The sequence below is a fragment of the Octopus bimaculoides genome, chromosome 9, assembly GCF_046866305.1.
Source record: "Octopus bimaculoides isolate indiv1 chromosome 9, ASM4686630v1, whole genome shotgun sequence".
In the NCBI taxonomy this organism is placed as follows: Eukaryota; Metazoa; Mollusca; class Cephalopoda; order Octopoda; family Octopodidae; genus Octopus; species Octopus bimaculoides.
Genome location: NC_142936.1, coordinates 37,431,789 through 37,453,653, shown reverse-complemented (window position 1 = coordinate 37,453,653; position 21,865 = coordinate 37,431,789). Strand labels below are relative to the sequence as shown.

The 21,865-nt window shown below is 37.4% G+C and overlaps 1 protein-coding gene across 5 annotated transcripts in view; it reads right to left on the bottom strand.

The window, feature by feature from the left end:
- Positions 1-21,865, bottom strand: part of LOC106877348 (centrosomal protein CCDC61) — a 118,054-nt gene that overhangs the window by 61,245 nt on the left and 34,944 nt on the right. For all 5 annotated transcript variants that reach the window (XM_052970643.2, XM_052970639.2, XM_052970642.2 and 2 more), the window contains exons 2-3: positions 7,578-7,783; positions 2,135-2,217 (exon numbers count right to left, since the gene is read on the bottom strand). In XM_052970643.2, coding sequence (XP_052826603.1) covers positions 2,135-2,217; positions 7,578-7,737 — 243 coding nt within the window. In that variant the 5' untranslated portion in view covers positions 7,738-7,783. The remainder of the gene's footprint in view (positions 1-2,134; positions 2,218-7,577; positions 7,784-21,865) is intronic.

The window sequence follows — 21,865 nt, the reverse complement described above, 5'->3', positions numbered from 1 at the left end:
ATATTAAAAAAACTGCAACATTTAAAATAACACCAAAGACACGAAGAGAAAAAACAAAAACTAAACAATATATTACAGGTACTCTGCAATTTATGGTCATTTGTATTATTATATTTTAGTGGTTACAATTCCACTATGATAGTGATGATATGCAGAAGACACACAGCTTTACAGATGTGTTGTAATGATCAAATGATGATATGATTTTATTTCAATGTGTATGACAGTACATCCCAATACAAACGAGCATACACAATAGAGTACAACAACTGCATCATGCAGTTCTCATTTCAATTTGGCTTCTAAGTTAAATTTTTTTTTTTTTTTTTGTGTTGTGAATCAGCTCCGAAATATGGCTAATATAACAATGAGTTTCTTACTGGTAGGTAAAAAAAATGTAGAAATCAATTAATTTGGAACCTATATCAAAGATAATTGCTCAACATTATCATCATCACCATTCAACATCCACTTTTCTATGCTTGCATGAGTCAGACAGAATTTGTTGAGGTAGATTTTCTATGGATGGATGCCCTTCCTGTCAACAACCCTCACAAGTTTATGGCTAGACATGTTTTCCACAGAAGGCACAGAAATGGACAACAGTGCTTTGAATGAAGGTGGTGGTCAAAACAAGGGTCACACACAAACACACGTATACATATCTACATATATCATCATCATCCTCATTTAATGTTCACTTTTCCACATTTGTATGAGTCAGATGGATTTGTTGAGGCAGATTTTCTACAGCCAGATGCTTTTTCTGTTACTAACCCTCACCTGTTTCCAAATAAGTTAATATTCCCCATCATCAGACACATTTTCACAGAAGATTGGAAACAAAGGACACTGCTTGCATGTTGGTGACATTCATTTACAACAATCACATGAAGTCAAGGCAAAGAGATAGTAACACACACTCGTGCATGCACACACACACACACGTATATATATGTGTGTGTGTGTGTGTGTGTGTGTGTGTGTGTGTGTGTGTGTGTGTGTGTGTATATACACACACAATGAGCTCCTTTTAGTTTCTGTCTACCAAATCCACTCACAAGGATTTGGCTAGTCTGGGGCTATAGTAGAAGACCCTGGCCCAAGGTGCTACACAGTGAGATTGAACCCCAACCACATGGCTGGACAACAAGTTTCTCACCCAAACAGCCATACCTGTACCTGTAAAACAAACAGTGTTTCAGAATTTACCGTGATTACAGTTTTTCTCAGTCAACAATCTCAACCATCCTAAAGGTCAAGCACTGTACCAGTGATGCAGGGAAGATATCTGCATCCATTAAATCTAGAATCATCACCAAAAGCCATTGGGATAACTGAAGAAATGATAAAATTATTAATCACATGGATTGAGGACCAAGTTCAATGAGAACACCACCCAATCTTTGAAGTACACAGGCTAACCATCTGGAAAATGATATGACCACTAAGTCAATGAGCTACTAATTAGTGATTCTAAACATTTATAAAATACAACAAAACTGATTCATAGAGATCACATAAAATACAGAGCGTCAGTAACAAAGCTGTGATGATTATGATTGGAATGCTTTAAATCTTACGTCTAATTGATCAGAGCTTAGGTTAGTGAATTTAGCTAAACAACAATGAGGACAGAGCCTCAATAATGTTGCTCAACCTGCAAGAAATAGCAGTCAAATCTATCTCCTTGAAATCTATCTCTATCACACCCTACTAATTTAAAAAAGGAAGAACACATTGAATAATGTAGTTCTAGATACACTACATTTCAAAAATAACAGGATAGTAGCAGTTGGAAAGACTGAGAATAGATCTATGCAATCTCAGAGCTGAGCTAGAGTTAAATAGCAACACCATAAATAAGCCAAGAAGGAAGCTTTACCCACTAGAAATAGTAACCAAATCTCCCTTAACCCGAATCCTACAGTCTAAAAATAAAAGGACACACCAGATAATATAGACCTAAGTATACTATAACCACATAAAAAGAAAAAAGAATTAGAAATGACAAGATAACCATGACTGGAATGCTGCTGATCTTAGATTTGTTCAATCAGAGCTGACTTGGGGCTAAACATCATCATAAAAAAAAAGTAAGTAACAATAAAAAAAAAAGAATGGTAGAACTCACCTTAAGTAAAGCTGTTTTCAACATGTTAGAAAATATAGAAAATTGTTTAAAGTTTCCTGTTTTATGGGTGAGGTTTTCAATATCTAAAAGTAAAAAAGAAAAACATTAAAAAACTATTATCACCATTATCATTTAACATGCATTTTCCATGTTGGCTTTGGTTGGACAGTTTGACAGGATCCAGCAAGCTGCAGGGCTGAGTCAAGCTCCAGTATCTGCTTAAGCATGGTTTCTATGGCTGGAAGCCCTTCCTAATGCCATCCACTTTACAGTGTGTATTGGAAGCATTTTTTTTTTCATGATACCAACACTTGTGAGGTTGCTAAGTAACTTGTAAGACAAGAAAAGAAAAGGAAAAAGTCTCCTTGACTAAGGAGTGGGGGGTGAATTTGAAAAAGGGGATGGTTTTACGCCAGATGTTGAGGGACCAAAGTATGACAGACAAGCAAGCACACGTGACAAACAAAAACATAAAAACATGAACAAGGATGTAAGATCAAATATTGCTTTCACGTTATGGCACAAGGCCAGCAATTTTGGAGGAGGCATAGGTCAATTAGATTAACCCCAGTACTCATTTGGTACTTATTTTATTGATCCCGAAAGGATGAACGGTAAAGTCAACCTCAGTGGAATTTGAACTCAGAACATAAAGGCAAACTAAATGCCACTAAGCGTTTTGCCTGGCATGCTAATAATTCTGCCAGCTCACTACATTGAAGTATGATCAAATATTGGTGAAATCAAGAATAATTCAACAGAGTATGAGTGAACCAAGGACCAACTACTGCCTGAACCTTGGAGCAGAATGTGTTAGTACAGATTTTGTGTATACAACAAGATACAATAACTGTGAGATTAATGCACTATACTATTGACCACATAGTCATATATTTGAATCTTAATGCAGTTACTGCAAGAAGATTCTAAGAAAAGAGTATAATAATGATGATGACGATCTTATTGTGTGATCCTCAAGTGCACTACAACTTGTTGAAAAGGTTAAAAGAAGGCATAGAAAGCAATCATAAATAAAGTAAAGCCAACAATAAAAGCTACAAATACATGCATAGTACACAGGGGTCATTCCAGTCAATTTCACCAAGGTCTTCTTGAAAGTCCTCAAATTTTTTTCAAAAATGAGAAGTATCCATATGAGAAGTAAATCTGGAAAATTGCAGCCTGAGAGGATTAACTGTTCTTATTTTATAGCTATTTAAAATTTTTAATTAAAAATGATCTAATTATAAATCTCACAGAGAGACATAAGCAGCAGTATTATGATAAAGCAGTTGTTTACTGTCAACTTAATGTGACAAACCCATGAAGGGAATCATACTGCTGCTATTTAGCCCTAGGAAGCTAGACCGCTTCCTGTTGGCCTTGACACATTTCCTGTGTCCTTATATTTGTGAAGCGGAGACAAGCTTCCGAACCCAGCTTAAGTCTGCATTTAGGGACATGTTTCTGAGTCATTGCTCGTCATCAGCCTGAAGTAGCTGACAAGCTGGTTGAAAAAACCTGTCTAGCCTTCACAAATATATATATTTTCAGTGAAAACACATTCACTGGTTACAAGATTAGAAATGATCTAATTATAAATCTCACAGAGAGACATAAATAGCAGTTTTACAATAAAGCAGTTGTTTACTGTCAACTTAATGTGACAGACCCATTAAGGGAATCAGCTGGTCGGCTACTTCAGGCTGATGACAAGCAATGACTCAGAAACATGTCCCTGAATGCAGACTAAAGCTGGGTGGGGAAGCTTGTCTCCCCTTCACAAATATTTTTATGTTTTTTTGATTTATTATTAGTGTTGCTAAATATGTTTTGCTAAAATTACTGTTTCTTTTCAGATAGCATCAGAAAGAAGTAATTAAAATTCATTAAAATGACAGATCTATCGGACTTTCAAAGAGGTCAAATTGTTGGTGCTCATATGGCAGGTGCTAGCGTAACGAAAACAGTCAAAATATTTGATGTATCAAGAAATACTGTCTTGAAAGTAATGACAGCCTTTGAGAAAGAGGGAAAACCTCCTCGTTGAAACAAAACTCCAGAAGGAAACCAAAACTTTCAGATAGGGACTGTCAAAAACCAAAGCTTCCAGATAGGGACGCAAATTGTTAGAAAGGATCACAAAAGTACAGCTCCCCAAATTACTGCAGAGCTTAATGACCACCTCGAGAACCCAGTTCACTGGGAGAAAAAGAGTAAAGCGTTTAGAGTGGAGTAAAAACCTACAGAATTGGTCCCTAGAGCAGTGGAAGAATGTTATTTTCTTGGACGAGTCATCTTTTACATTATTTCTGACCACCAGCCAAGTATATGTGTAGAGACAGCCAAAAGAAGCATTTGACCCAGACTGCTTTCTTCCAACCGTTAAACATGGAGGATGATCTGGGAGGCTATATCTTGGAAATCTGCTGCCCCAATGGTTTCTATTCATGGCAGAATTAATAGTCAAGACTATTTAAGCATTTTATCTGATCAGAAAACCACTACTTTCAAAAATAAATGTTGCAAAATTACGCTCTGCTAAGGTTTTAAATGTAGGCGCAGGAGTGGCTGTATGGTAAGTAGCTTGCTTACCAACCACATGGTTCCAGGTTCAGTCCCACTGCATGCCACTTTGGGCAAGTGTCTTCTACTATAGCCTCGGGCCGACCAAAGCCTTGTGAGTGGATTTGGTAGACGGAAACTGAAAGAAGACTGTCATATATATGTATATGTATATATATGTGTGTGTGTGTTTGTGTTTGTCCCCCCAACATCGCTTGACAACTGATGCTGATGTGTTTACGTCCCCATAACTTAGCGGTTCGGCAAAAGAGTCCGATAGAATAAATACTAGGCTTACAAAGAATAAGTCCTGGGGTCGACTTGCTCGACTAAAGGCAGTGCTCCAGCATGGCCACAGTCAAATGACTGAAACAAGTAAAAGAGAAAAAGAGTAAAGCGTTTAGAGTGGAGTAAAAACCTACAGAATTGGTCCCTAGAGCAGTGGAAGAATGTTATTTTCTTGGACGAGTCATCTTTTACATTATTTCTGACCACCAGCCAAGTATATGTGTAGAGACAGCCAAAAGAAGCATTTGACCCAGACTGCTTTCTTCCAACCGTTAAACATGGAGGATGATCTGGGAGGCTATATCTTGGAAATCTGCTGCCCCAATGGTTTCTATTCATGGCAGAATTAATAGTCAAGACTATTTAAGCATTTTATCTGATCAAATTCATCCTATGGTTGTGGAACTGTTTCTGGAGGGAAAGGCAATCTTTCAAGATGATAATGCACCAATTCACAAAGCTAAAGTTGTTACTGAATGGCACGAGGAACATTCTAGTGAAGTTGAACATCTTATCTGGTCACCACAATCCCTAGATGTCAATATTATTGAACATTTATGGTGCATTTTAGAAAAACAAGTAAGGAGTCAATATCCTCCGCCATCATCACTACAAGAACTGGAGACTGTTTTAGCTGAAGAATGGACAAAAATTCCTTTGGAAACAATTCAAACTTTGTACAAGTCCATACCTCATAGAATTCAAGCTGTAATTACTGCCAAAGGTGGTCCTACTCCATATTAAAATTAATTTATTTAAAATTTTAAGGTGTTTCCATTATTTTGTCCAACCTATGTGTGTGTATGTATGTATATCATCATCATCATCATCATCGTTTAACGTCCGCTTTCCATGCTAGCATGGGTTGGACGATTTGACTGAGAACTGGTATATATATATATATATATATATATATATATATATATAGACCACCCTTAACATTTGGGAATTGGTCTTCTAATTCGTATATATATATATATATATATATATATATTCCTAAAGTACATCTGGAAGTGAATCAAGATTTTCAAACATAAAATATTTATATCTATTGTAATCTTTGATTTGAACCTAATGATTATGAGCAAAATTCAGAAATTGCAAAATCACTCAACTGCAAAGTCCACATTTCTATGTGTGACAATTTCAAAGACTGAAACTTATTTACTTTAAACATTAGCACACTGTAGGTGCATCATGTCATCGTATGAGTTTTATCCCCTGTAGTAACAGGGCAGTGGCAGGGGAACCAATTCTAGATAAAATGCTGTGTGTTAAAGGTTAAAGTAAATAAGTTTTAAAGTCTTTGAAATTGTGACAGTGTGCTAAAATATTGATGTATCAAATTTGTAAAATAAAATTATACCATTGGCAAAAAGGCCCTTGTATTTCCAGAATAGCTTTCTTAATTCCGGGGTTTACAGTACAAAAAAACTATGGGTACACATGTGTCACCTGTATGACTCAAACCCAAAGTTGAAATTTTACCTAACTATCAAGAGTTTATGTAAAATTTTCCCTTGTCTCAAAAGTACGAAGTTTAAAAACCAGTATTAACCAACTAACCACTCAGATGTAAAGTGCAAGTAGAACTTGGGGCCATCTTAACTGTAAGATGGATACTCAAAGCAATGCACTAGGGCCCACAGCATTCATACATTAGCATTGGGGCCCTGAACTCAAGGGGCACTAGGGCAACTGTCCAATATGCCCATATCTTAAGGCAGCACTGGTGGTACCTGTTGTTCAGCTACCTACACCAAAGCCTTTTCTAAAGGACACATATGATGGCTCTGACAAAGTTTGACTATGTAGCTAATTGTTGCTGTTAGGAGTTACAAACACATGCCATTAGCAAAGTTAACAAAAATCAAAATATTTATAACTAATGATGTATCTATAAATAAAGTTAACAAAATTTGGTTGAATTGTTTCTTTTTATGGTGTTTTTTGCTTCATTTCCTCATAGGAGGATAATCTTTGATGAAATATTCTACCACCTTAACAGGAAAATATTCTCCCATCTTTGCAGCTAAATATAATGAAATAACTTCACAGTTATTGCTTATTCATCAAATTGAAGATCATTGCCAATTTAGATACATGCATACATTTTTGTTTCAATAAGGGTTGGCAACAATGCCATGAATAAATGCATAGACCATGATTATGGTTGCAGGATGCTAAACAAGCAGTGAATTATCGTATAGCAAGGTCTGATCTATTTTCAATTCTTGATGGAACCAGTTTACCTCATTTTTGTTTTTAAATCTCTCCAAGGAAAAATATGAACAGAACAACTTCTGAATCCAACTTTCATTTAGAATTAGTAAATTTATTTTGTATAATTTTAAATTTTTAATCTAATTTAATCAGGTGATCAATTTAATCTCAAGCTATGTACAGTGAAGTAATTAATGTTATTTACCAGATTCCCATGAAATAAATTGACATTCAAATAACAAATATCCTTGATTGACTTTTTTGTTTTCAAAAGAAGTATTGTATGTAGCTATATGGAACAATTCATGCAAGTCCAAAGAAAAAAGAAAAAAAATAATAAACAGAAAAATAGACATACAAAACTTACATTCTACATCAAATGTACCACACCACACATCCAAGGTCCCATTGTCAAGGACCTCAATGGTGAAATTATTGCCCGTTCCTTCTCCATACATCATTGAAATGACATACTCAATGCCGCGTAAATGGAAGTGAGAACAGATGCTCTGTTCACTGGACATCATTTTGGGGAGGTAATTTGGGAATTACTTTCCACTATCAGCGTTCTACCTTCAAAAATAAAACAAGATGAAAAGATTATTAAATGCTTTATTATTATTATTTTAGTGTCATTGTCTACATTCTTTCGTCACACATACTGCGATCTCATCAGCAACTCTGTATCACACGTCTCCTGTTCTACTTATTCAATTTTGTCATGAAATGGAATAAGTAGAACAAGTGGAGACGTGGAATAGAGGATTGCTGATGAGATCACAGGATGTGTGACAAAAGAGCTTAAACAAAGACACTAAATGATAATAATAGTAATAAAGCTGAAATAAAGACCAAATATATAGTGTGTATTTAATTGGCAAATGATGACTATCCCCCAAGTATAACAATATCTGTTTCAACACACAATTTCACATCAAGAATCTTGGAAAATAAATGCATCACCATCATTGTCATCATTTAATGTCCACCTTCCATGCTGGCATGGGTTGGACAGTTTGACAGGAGCTGGCCAGGCAGAAGACTGCACCAGACTTCGGTATCTGTTTTGGCATAAGTTTTACGGTTGGATGCCCTTCCTAACACCAACTACACCATAGAGTGGGCTGAGTACTTTTTACATGGCACCAACACAGGTGAGGTCAGTTTTGGCATGGTTTTTACAGCTGAATACCCTTCCAAATGCCAACCACTTTACAGTGTGGACCGGATGCTTTTTACGTGATAACTTAGATAGGCTTCAGCCAGTATAGGCCCAGGCAATGTCTAACTTAATAGCACCACCTGGTGAAATCTTTTAGATCATGATTCACACCTCAGTCATATATGGGACACCATGGCCCACTCTAGCAAAGAGTTATTATTGTTGGAGACATATCTGGGTATAGGAGGTTGGTCCGGGATTTGGGGGGAGAAATTTGTCCAGAGAACTTTTGAATTTTATAGGATCTGTTTCCGTTTTGATGTATTTTGGCATAATATTAAAGAGAGCTGGACCGGTTGAGGTAAAGTTCTTGTGTTGTAATGTTCTTGTGTGTCTTGAGTTCGATTTTTCTAAAGGGCGGACAGCACGGGACCAAGTCTTGGGTGGATTTTAAAATTGATGCCAACATAATTTGTGCAATATTGATGGAATATTTTCCACATCCCACAAATGATGCAGTACTCATGGCGGCATTGGAGAGAGTAAAGATTGAGATTTTTTAGTTGACTCCAATAGTCAATGCCTGTCATGTCGTCTATCTTTCTTGTTATTGACCTCAGGAGTGCTTCCACTTTCATAATGAATTACTTTGTGTGGGGAGACCACAGTGGGCAACAGTATTCAAGGTGGGGTTGAGCAAAAGTAGAGTAGAGAAGGATGGTGTGAGCATCTCTAGACCAGAAAGTTCTCAGAATCCAGGAACACATCTTGTGGGCCAAGTCAACCTTGCTTTTTACATGGGAACTCCCGCTTAGATTGTTACCAACAATTACTCCAAGGTCTCTGGATGACACTAGGGAGTCACCCGAGGGAAGGGCATATGGTAGTTTCAGAGTATCCTCTTTTTTAAAGTGGATCAAATTAAACTTATCTTCACGATGAAAGTAAACAAAGTTTGTCTTGAGAAGCATTGAGATGTATTGTAATATACAGAAATAAATTTATTTATAGCATTATCACGCGTTTGAGAAATAAATTTATTTCTGTATATTAAACTTATCTTTATTTAGAAGCATATTGTTCTTTCCTGCCCATTGGACAACAGCAAACAGATGTGACTGAAGGCATGTTCAGTCTCCCATACCGTTTATGGCCTTCTAGAGCTTGGAATCATCAACAAAAATTTTCAATGTACAATGTTTGATGAAGTCTACTATGTCATTGATGTAGATAGACACTATTCACAATATTGCAGGGGGGAAAACACCACTACTTTCAGACCATGACATGGTTCTCTGTGATCTGAGATTCTACCATCCAAAGATCAAACCCAATGACATCTCTCCAGCCCATCCGTTGGACACTATGGATTTTCATAATGCAGACAGGGATGCGATCAATCATGATTTTGCACAAGTTGATTGGGCCTTCATGCACGCATCCCCCCCCCCCACCAACATAAACACATCATGGCAGACATTTGTAGAAACTCTAACAAATATATGCTCAAAACATACCCAATTAAGATCAGTAAACAAATCTAAGTGCAGAATCCCTAGAAATAGAAGAGAAATTATCAAAAAAATAAAAAGAACTAACAAGAAAACCAACCAACTTAAATACTGCCAGCAGCAATGCACCCATTTGACTGTCACTGCATCACTCGAATGGAAAAAACACAACCTCCAAAAAAGCATGATGACCATCATTAACAAACAAAGAGCAGCTGAGGGGAACTGGGCCACTGAGAAAATAAAACTCAATCTCAGTGTTCTTTTCATTTGCAAAAAAAAAAAAAGTTGCTGTTTCCTCTGTTGGTTCTCTGGTTGATGAGAATACTCTATACGACAATGCAAAATCCATGTGCAAGATACTGCAGATGCAATACTGCTCTGTTTTCAGTAACACTAATGCAGTTGATCTGGCTAGTATCAGTGATGTAAACTCTCAACTAACTATATCTGACATAACTTTTGGTGCACCTGATATCCTAACAGAAATAAATAAGATCAAACACAACTTGGCAGTAGGTCTCGATAGGTTCCCGGCCACTGTCCTGAAGATGTGCTGATATCAAATTGCAATCCCTCTAGCTGAGCTCTGGAGGAACTCACTTGACACAGGCTACATTTCTAATCATTTTCTTTCCCAGTCTGTCATTCCAGTTTTCAAAAAGGGAAACAAATCTCTTGCAGCGAACTACCATCCAATTTCACTCACCTCTCATATCATTAAAGCATTTAAGAGGGTGGTGAGATCGCGAATAACCCACTACCTCAAAGACAACAATCTGCTGAACCCCAACCAGCATGGTTTCTGTGATGGCAGGGACTGCCTGTTGCAGCTTCTGCACCATCTTGATGACATTTTAGAAGCTTTGGGAGAAGCTTATGTCATATACCTTGATTTCAGCAAGGCATTTGACAGAGTGGACTACAAAATCCTGCTGAAGAAACTGTCGAACACTGGAGTTCATGGAAAGCTGCTGCAGTGGATAAAGTGTTTCCTTATGAACAGAACCTAACATGTTGTGTTTGAGAGAATCAGATCAAGCTCAGCCAAAGTCAGTAGAGGTAGCACTAATTATTAAATGGTTATTCTTTTTCAATTCTTGTATATGTTATTTCAACCACCAAACTGGAATCTCTCCTGAACTACAGGCATAAGTTTTGTTAACCCTTTTACTGCAGAAATCAGTTTCATATACCAAACTATCTTTTGTTGAGAAATGTCATGTTTGAAACTATTTTTTGGTAAGATATGTCAACTTTATTGAGGCAACATGACCTAATGAAAATAGATATTACAGGAATAACCATACACCATATTTTAACGTATGTAAGGAACCCTTTTTTGTCAGAAATTATTTTTTTAAATATAGGAGTTTCTTATACATGGATAGTATTAGAGATATTAATAAATTACTTAATTTCTCGAACTTCAAATCTCCATGACGTACAACATTCTCTTTCATAGAAGATCCTTTCTTCCATAGTCTCTCATCTCTCTCTCTCTCTCCCCACACAAAAATGAAATGCATTACCCGATAAGTGCGGATGCACTTATCAAAATTAACCTAATCCCTTACAAAACCTCTTTTCCAAATTTTAAGCCCTAAAAATTAGGGGGTTCCTTATACACATTAAAATACAATAATTTAATTTCACAGTGAAAGGGCTAAGGATTATTACAAACAAGAGAAACAGCCACAGCCAGAAATGAAAAAGAAGCTCATTGACAATTCCTTATGTGCTCATGTTTCTTACCATCATCATTGCAACAGTCACTTTTCTAAGCTTTAATGGATCGCACAAAATTTGTTGAGACAAGCTTTGCATAGCCTGATGATTTTCCTGTTGCCAGTCTTTCCCAGTTTCCAAGTAAGGTAATATTTCCTCATTGCTAGACATTTCTTATGGAATATTGGAAATGAACAGCACCACTTGTGTGACGGTGAAGCTCCAACATTATGTTAAGACAAAAGTACACACAAATACATGTACATATACACTCACACAACATGGTAACTAATTAATTGGTTAACAACCACACAACATGGTAACTAATTTGTTTGGTAATAACCACTTGCCATGGTGAATAATTAGTTCATTAACATCTATACAACATGATAACTAATTAGTTTGCTAACAACTACATAACATGGTAACTGGTTTCAAATTTTGCCACAAGGCCAGCAAGTTTGGGGGAGGAGTACATCAATTCATTGATATCCCCCCCCCCCCCCCGGGCTCGACTGGCACTTATTTTATAGACCCCAAAAAGGTGAAAGGTAAAGTCCACCTCAGCAGAATTTTAACTCAGAATGTGAAGATAGATGAAATACCACTAAGCATTTTGTTCAACATGCTAACAATTTCGCCAGCTCACCACCACCACAACATGGTAATTAATTAGTTAAGTAACAACCACATGACACACAATATGATAAATAATCAATTCAATAACAATCACACAATATGTTTACTGATTAGTTCATGATAACTAATTATACAATATACTAATTAATTTAATCAGGATATGGATATAAGAAACATTTTTCTTTTCTAAATATCATGCTTTATCCATTTAGCATTCAAACCTGCTATATCTGACCCAAATATTCCACCTGTTTTATATTCCATATAAACTAGATCAGGCCCCACACAACTACACTACAATGCTGTTCTAAAAGTAAGTGATCACATCATTGAAATCTCAAAGCGACAAAACAATGTTTGATTAGTTCAAATAAATAAGTATTATATTTGACTGAATACTAAAGGGTTAAGACATTTATTCTTGTAGCAGAATAATATTGGGGTTATAACTCCTAATCTTCAACAATGGCTTAGAATGAAGTGACTACATTATTGAATCATATCAGTTTTGAGGCTTTTATCCAAGCAACAACAGAGACTGCAAAACACTATTAATAGAGAAACTGTAAAGAAAAGTTGTTGGTGGAAATTTGTCAAAATAATTATCATAAAACATGGTAATTAATACTATTACTGTATTAGGCAGAGGTATGACCATTAGATGCAGGTGTAGCTGTAGGCTAAGAAGTTTGCTTCCCAATCACATACATCCAGTTTCAATCCTACTGCATGGCACCTTGGCAACTATTTTTTACTATAGCTCCAAGCCAACCAAAGCCTTGTGAATGGATTTGGTAAAGGGAAACTGAAAGAAGCCTGTTGTGTGTGTGTGTGTGTGTGTGTGTGTGTGTGTTCCTTGTCTTGACATCACATGATAGTTGTAAATGATTGTCACTGTCTTACAAGCAGAGTAATTTGTTCCCATGAAGAAATATTACTTTGCTTGGAAACAGGTGAGGGTTGGCAACAGGAAGGGCATCCAGCCATAGAAAATCTGCCTCAATAAACTTCATTTGACCCATGCAGGCAAGGAAAAGTAAACATAAAACAATGATGATGATGATGATGATGATGATGATGATGATGATGATAATTTTTTGTTAGTTCATATTACATGCACTTTTCCAGGCTAGCATGAGTCAGATGAATACATATTGCTGAGATACAACCAGAGACCCTTTCTTCTGCTTTTGAAGTAAGAGCATTTTCATTTCAATCATTTTCAAAAGTGCAGAGCCACTAAACAATGTTGACAGTGAAATGATAACAGACAAAACCAACTGTAACTCAGTGATTTTTCATGTAATCACAGAATGTAAACGTTCACACTCACACATACACATACATTGATAATAGGCACCAGCATGGCTGTGTGACAAAAAGTTTGTTTTCCAACTAAACAGTTCTGGGTTCAGTTACACTGCATGGTACCTTGGTTAAGTGTCTTCTACTACAACCCTAGGCCAACCAAAACCTTGAGGGGATTTGGTAGATAGAAACTGAAAGAAGCCTACTTTGATGATGTGCGTGTGTGCACTATATATATATATATAGGTGCAGGAGTGGCTGTGTGGTAAGTAGCTTGCTTATCAACCACATGGTTCTGGGTTCAGTCCCACTGCATGACACTTTGGGCAAGTGTCTTCTACTATAGCCTCGGGCCGACCAAAGCGTTGAGTGGATTTGGTAGATGGAAACTGAAAGAAGCCCATTGTATATATATGTATATATATATATATATGCATGTGTGTGTATATGTTTGTGTGTCTGTGTTTGTCCCCCCAACATCGCTTGACAACCGATGCTGGTGTGTTTACGTCCCTGTAACTTAGCGGTTCGGCAAAAGAGACCAATAGAATAAGTACTAGGCTTCCAAAGAATAAGTCCTGGGGTTGATTTGCTCGACTAAAGGCGGTGCTCCAGCATGGCCGCAGTCAAATGACTGAAACAAGTAAAAGAATAAGAGAAAGAATATATATATATATATATATATATATAATGGAGCCAGTATGATTCACTGGATGGGTAGCCAGTGTGCATATACAACAGAGTGTAAGTGATTTGAGAGAAAAACTGGATATACGTAGCATCAGATGTAGTGTGCAACAGAGAAGACTGCACTGGTATGGCCGTGTAATACATATGAATGAAGATAGTTGCATCAAGAGGAACCAAGCTCTAATTCTAGAGGGAATATGAGGAAAGGATAGACCCAAGAAGACGCGGGACAAAGTGGTGAGAAAGGATCTACAGACATTGGGACTCACAGAAGGGATGACAGGAGACTAAGACTCCTGGTCGTTTGCTGTGCGAAGTAAAAGCATGGTTGCTGTTGCATACAAGCTCGTCCCTTGGAACCCTCCCCAGCTGAGCATCCCTAATCTTGCAGGTACATAGGTACTGTTGCCACATAAAAAGCACATGTGCTGGTGCTGCGTAAGAATACCCAGTACACTCTGTGAAGTAGATGGCATTAGGAAGGACATCCACCCATAGAAACCATACCAAAACAGACATGGAGCCTGAACAGCTCTTCAGCTGGTCAGCTCCTGTCAAACCGTCCAACCCATACCAGCATGGAAAACGGATATTAAATGATGATGATGATCATTGTCATCATTTGGCATCCACTTTCCATGCTGGTATGGGTAGGATGGTCTGACAGAGAACTTATGAGCTGTAAGACTGCACTGAGCTCCAATGTCATCTTTTGCATTATTTCTATGGTTGGATGCCTTTCCTAAGCCAACCACTTTACAGAATGTACTGGGTGCTTTTTAACACGTGTGTGTGTGTATGTGTGTGCATGTGTGTGTGTGTTACTATCTTCTTGCTTTGACATTGCGTAATAGTTGTAAATGAGTATTACCATTATGCAAGTAGTGTCTTTCATTAACAATCTTCCATGAAAGCATGTCTGGCTATGAGGACACATTACCTTATTTGAAAATAGGTGAGAGTTAGTAACAGGAAGGGCATCTGGCTGAAGAAAATCTGCCTCAATAATTCCATCCAACCCATGCAAGCATGGAAAAGTAGATGTTAAAACGATGATGATGATGTATACAATGGGCGTCTTATACTTTTTTGTCTACCAAATTCATAAGGCTCTACTCAGACTGGGGCTATAGCAGAAGACACTTGCCCCAAGTGCCGTGCAATGGAATTGAACTTGAAACCACATGGTTGCAAAGCAAACTTCTTAACCATGCTGCTATTATTGTGCATATACATGTTTACATGTTTAACCCTTTAGCATTTAAACCAGCCTTGTCCAGCCCAAATATTCTACATGACTTATGTTTAAACTGGCCAAATCTGACCTCTCATACCCACTCTACATTGTCATTCTAAAAATAAACAATCACCACATTGAAACCTCAAAGCTTTGTGATTATAGATAATTAATTCAAAACAAAGGGGAAAATAAGGCATTATATTTGATGAAGTTATCTGAATGCTAAAAGATTAAAACATATTTTAGTGGGTGTATAAATGTTTTAAATAGAGAAATGTGAAAAGGCATAGCTGTGCAATTCAGAAATTCACTTCCCAACCACGCAGTTCTAAGTTCAATCTACAGAGCAGCACTTTGGAGCAGTGATTTTTACTATGGCATTCAAATTCAGTTTGCAAAGCATTTTAACATTCACTTTTCCATGCTGTCATGGAGTTCATTGGGAAAAATTTCCTACAACTAGGTGCTCTTCCTGTTGTTCCTATGCTGCCAACTCACACTTATTTCCAAGCAAGGCATTATTTCTTCCTAACCAGACATAGAAAAGATTACACCACATGTATAATGATCATGGTCACTTACACTATAGATATATGTCCATTTTCTTTCAGTTTCCATCTACAAAATCTACAAACAAGGCTTTGGTTGGCTCATATCTATAGAAGACAATTGGCCAAAGTGCCACACAGTGGGACTGAATCCAAAATATGGTTAGGAAGCAAACTTCTTAACCACACAACCATGCCTCTCTGTGTGTGCGTGCGTGTATAGAGGCATGTGGCTTAGTGGTTAGGGTATTCAGCGCACACGATCATGAGTGATTTCTGGCAGTACTTTGTGTCCTTGAGCAGGACTATTTATCTCGCACTGCTCCAGTCCGCTCAAATGGCAAAAATGGGCTGTGCCTGTAATTCAAAGGGTCAGCCTTGTCATGTTCCGTGTCTTGCTGAATCTCCCTGAGAATTACATGAAGAGCACATATGTCTGTTGGGTGCTAGCCACTTGCACATTAATTTCATGAGCAGCTGTTCCATTAATCAGATCAACTGGAACACTCATTGTAACCAATGGAGTACCAGTTATTTGTTTTAGACATATATATATATATATATATATATATATACACACACACGTGTGTGTGCATATATCTATCTTTTACTGATGTATATTGCTAAAAGATGTAGACATCAGAAAGAAAAAAACATTTAAATATGCTTAAATAAAAATACCTTGTATAGTATTTGTTCTGCCCGAGTTGCACAGAGATATAATTTAAAAACTACAATATACCAAACTAATTAGTTACCGTGTTGTTATACTATGTTCTTTTTTACTTGTTTTTCAAATTCAGTAGTCTATTGATAGTTGCACAGACCTAAAACTCCACACAACAGATTTTAAATAAGACAAAAAATTCCAACTATTTAATTCATACACATACATAAACATACAAATATATACACATATGGAAACAAACAGATATGCCCACAGAGATATACACCCATACATAAACATACAAATATACACACATACATAAACAAACAGATATGCCCACAGAGATATACACAGATATACATCCATCCATAGACAAACAGACATACTCTCATAAACACACATGCAGATACACACACATACACATGTATGTGTGTGTGTGTGTGTGTGTGTGTATATACATACATACATACATACATACAAACACTGATATAATACCCATTCAGATATACATGCATAAACATACATATACAGATATACACCCATACACACAGAGATATGCACACGTACATATACACACAGATATGCACAGATACACAGACACACACAATCACATACAAACATTACAGAGATATACACACACATGCATACACCAACTTAATTTTTTTGTCAGAGTGACTTATGAGAAATTTCTCGTACACACCACCTTGTTAACAATAGCTTAGTTATTCCTAACAGTAATTCAATGCTTTAAAAAGACACTTTGTTTTGTCTCTACACACAAGGAAATATTAGATTTAAAACTTTTCATTTTGCTATATATACATATACTTATATATATGTATATTAATTGTAATATACGAACTAATTTTATCAAGAGAAATATTTGGAACCATTGTACACAGAGAAATATGCATGCATAAGCTGAAATGTATCAACTATAAAGTTACATTATAATTGTTCTAGAAATGGAGTTGATTAAACCATGAATGTGCGTAACAAAATATTTTCTGCAAACGACTCAATAGAAAATCCTTTAGCAGAGAGATTTGTAGTGGTATTTTAATGAAGTTTATACAAAACCATCATGTTAGCAGAACTTAGTGGTTGTATGATTAGAAGTTTGCTTCAAAACTGCATGGTCTCACGTTCAGTTTCACTGTATGGCACCTTGGGCAAGTGTCTTCTACTATAGCCTTGGGCCAACCAAAGACTTGTAAGTAGCTTTAGTACACAGAAACAGAAAGAAGACTGTCATGTATGTATGTGTGTGTGTGTGTGTGTATATATATATATATATATATATATATATATACACACACACACACACAGACACACACATACAACAAACTTCTTTCAGTTTCCATCGACCAGCACCACTCCCAAAACTTTGATCAGCCTGCAGCTGTAGTAGAAGACTTGCCCAAGATGCCATGCAGTGGAATTGAACTTGAAACTACAAGGTTGAGAAGCAAGCACCTTAGCCATACAACCATGCTTGCAACTAGATACAGTAAAAATAATTCACGTTGTCTTCCTCTTCATCTCCACCTCCATTCCATCTTAGATTAAGAAAAGATAACAGCTAAAGCAATGCTATCAAGAGAAATGAATGAATAAAGAAATATTTATAAAGTGCTGTCACAGCTAAAAGTCAGATGCAAGCATGAAGAAACAGAATGCTAGAATTCAATCTGTTTCAAAGCTGGCTGAATGGTGTCATTGATCCTCGTGATATTACAAGCATTAATTGTCCCCAATTACTGTGCATGTATATGTGTGTATGTGTGGATATATATATATATATATATATATATATATATATATATATATATATATATACATATATATTAGAAAGGGGAAATGAACAAGAAAAACACATGGTATCACTTCAGAGCATGTAATTTATAATTCAAACATAATTGCAGACTTGTTAGAGCAACTAAGGGATACAGAAATAATGCATAGTGTCTTACAATTGTTTCTAAAATAGTTGTGCATATGGTGCATAGGTCATTGAGTAAAGATTTCCATACAAGCCAACTATACCGTTTTCAGAGAGGAAAAGTTAAGGAATATCCTTAATAAAGGATATATATAAATTATTTATAAGGATTCAGTAGTATGCCAGGTAAGGCTAGGTACGATAACAGAATTCACAACAATAGATGTATCAAGTATTGGTAGGATACTGTAAATATGTTAGTACCAAATCTAATTAAAGCTGTGGATCCAACTCTAAGGTTAGTTCCAGAGGTGGCATACGTATCAAAAGAAAATACAAATGGCATTTAAAAGTTAGGCCATGTGTTCTATATATATATGTTTGGTGATGCAAAAGCAGGAAATATAGAACTCAAAATATGAGTATATGTATATTTTCATTAATATTTAGCAGAAGCAACAGAGTGACTCAAGAGTCGAGAGTTTCATGCATTGGCAGCCAACGCATAAAACTCTCAACCCTTGAGTAATTCTGTTGCTTCTACTAAATAAAAATATATATATACACATGTGCACACGTATATTATATATGTGTATATATATATATATATATATATATATATATATATATATATATATATATATATAATGTACTGTTCAGTTGTTGGTAAGATGAACAAAAAAGTACTCCATCCAGCAAGCGATAAGATATCGTTTACAATAATCCCTCAAATATCACGAGTGTTACGTTCCAAAATAGGGGCAATAGGTGAAAATTTGTGAAGTAGAAACAGTACAGTATTTTTTTAAATTATTTTTACAATTTGCATATATTTATTTTATTATAAATGCAAAACAACACCACAAAGGAATCGACGCAAGCTTAAATAATAAACCGCAATATGGCACAATATAGCAAGGGATTACTGTAAATGTATACTGCTATGCTCAGATAGTAGAGGAATCGAATGTAGTGCACCATGTTCAAGCCTGCAATCGTTCAGGCTCAAAGAAACATGGGTACTCTGTAAAAAAATAAGAGTGAACACAAAACAGAAAAAAAAACAAACCAAAAGGAAACTTGGAAAGAAAGGAGGAAGGATAAGAGTTATGTCCCTTCGTCCTGTTAGATGATGGGGTGGGGGTGATTGAGAAAACTGGCCTAAGGGCCCATTTGTGCATATATATATATATTCAGGTGCACTACTACTCATCAGCAAAAGTAGCCAAGAGTGCACAAACAGTACATAGAATAATGCACAGGAATTGAACAGGTCTGGCTGTGTGGTAAGTTTGCTTCTCAACCACATAGTTCTAAGTTCAGTTCCACTGCATGGCATGTTGGGCAAGTGTCTTCTATAGCCTCAGGCAAACCAAAACCTTGTGAGTGGATTTGGTAGTGAGAAATTGAAAAAAGTTCATTGTGTGTGTGTGTGTGTGTGTGTGTGTATATCATCATCATTTAATGTCCGCTTTCCATGCTAGCATGGGTTGGACGATTTGACTGGGGACTAGCGAAGTGGATGGTTATACCAGACTCCAATCTGATCTGGCAGAGTTTCCTCAGCTGGATGCCCTTCCTAATGCCAACCACTCCAAGAATGTAGTGGGTGCTTTTTACGTGCCACCAGCACGAGGGCCAGTCTGGCAGTACTGGCAACAGCCACGCTCGAATGGTGTTTTTTTACGTGCCACCTGCACAGGAGTCAGCCAATGTTTTGTTCACATGCCACTGGCACCATTGCCAGTAAGGCGAAGCTGGAAACGATTGTGCTCAAATGGTGCTTTTTACGTGCCACTGGTACAAGAGCGAGACCGCTGCTCTGGCAGTGATCCCACCCAGACGGTGCTGTTAGCGCTCCACTGGCACGTGTGCCAGTCATCGAATTTGGTTCAGTTTCGATCTCACTTGCTCCAACAGGTCTTCGCAAGCTGAGTTTAGTGTCCAATGAAGGAAGGTTGGCATGGATGCCAGTCAACGAATTTGGTTCAATTCTCGATTTCACTTGCCTCAACAGCTCTTCGCAAGCAGGGTTTTGTGTCCAATGAAGGAAAGGCCACACCCCTGGTAAAGGCCACAGGTTATGATCTCACTTGTCTTGCTGGGTCTTCTCACACACCGCATACTTCCACAGGTCTCTGTCACTAGTCATTGCCTCGGTGAGGCCTAATGTTTGAAGGTCGTGCTTCACCACCTCAGCCCAGGTCTTCCTGGGTCTACCTCTTTCACAGGTACTCTCAACTGCTAGGCTGTGGTACTTTTTCACACAGCTATCCTCACCCGTTCTTGCCACATGACCATACCAGCGTAATCATCTCTCTTGCACACCACAACTGATGCTTCTTAGGTTCAACTTTTCTCTCAAGATACTTACACTCTGTCAAGTATGCACACTGACATTACACATCCATCGGAGTATACTGGCTTCATTCCTTGCGAGCTTACGCATGTCCTCAGCAGTCATGGCCCATGTTTCACTGCCATGTAGCATGGCTGTTCGTACACATGCGTCATGCAGTCTGCCTTTTACTCTGAGCAAGAGGCCCTTTGTCACCATCAGAGGTAAGAGCTCTCTGAACTTTGCCCAGGCTATTATTCTAGCAGCTACACTTTCAGTGCCCCCTCCCCCACTACTGACTAGGTAATGGAAGCTATCAACTACTTCTAGTTTTTCTCCCTGGAATGTGGCAGAAGTATTTCTCTGCACATTTTCAGTGTTTATTGCTCCTGAGCATCTGCCACATACAAAAACTATCTTGCTAGTTAGCCTTCCTTTCATATTGCTGCACCTCTTATGTGCCCATAGCTTACACTGGGTACATCTTATAGAGTTTCTACCTTCACCTTTTCTACAGATCGAGCAGGACCATCTACCTGAAGGGGTTTGTGGTTTGTCTACCTTCCTACTTATTAGGACTTTGGTTTTAGCTAGGTTGACTCTAAGACTCTTCGATTCTAATCCTTGCTTCCACACCTGAAACTTCTCCTCTAGTTCTGATAGTGACTCAGCAATTAGAGATATGTCATCAGCATAGAGGAGCTCCCAGGGGCAACCTGTCTTGAATTCCTCTGTTATTGCCTGGAGGACTATGATAAATAGGAGGGGGCTGAGGACTGAACATTGGTGGACCCCTACCTCTATCCGGAATTCTTCACTGTACTTGCTGCCAACCCTCACCTTACTGACAGTGTCCTTGTACATGGCTTGCACAGCTCTCAC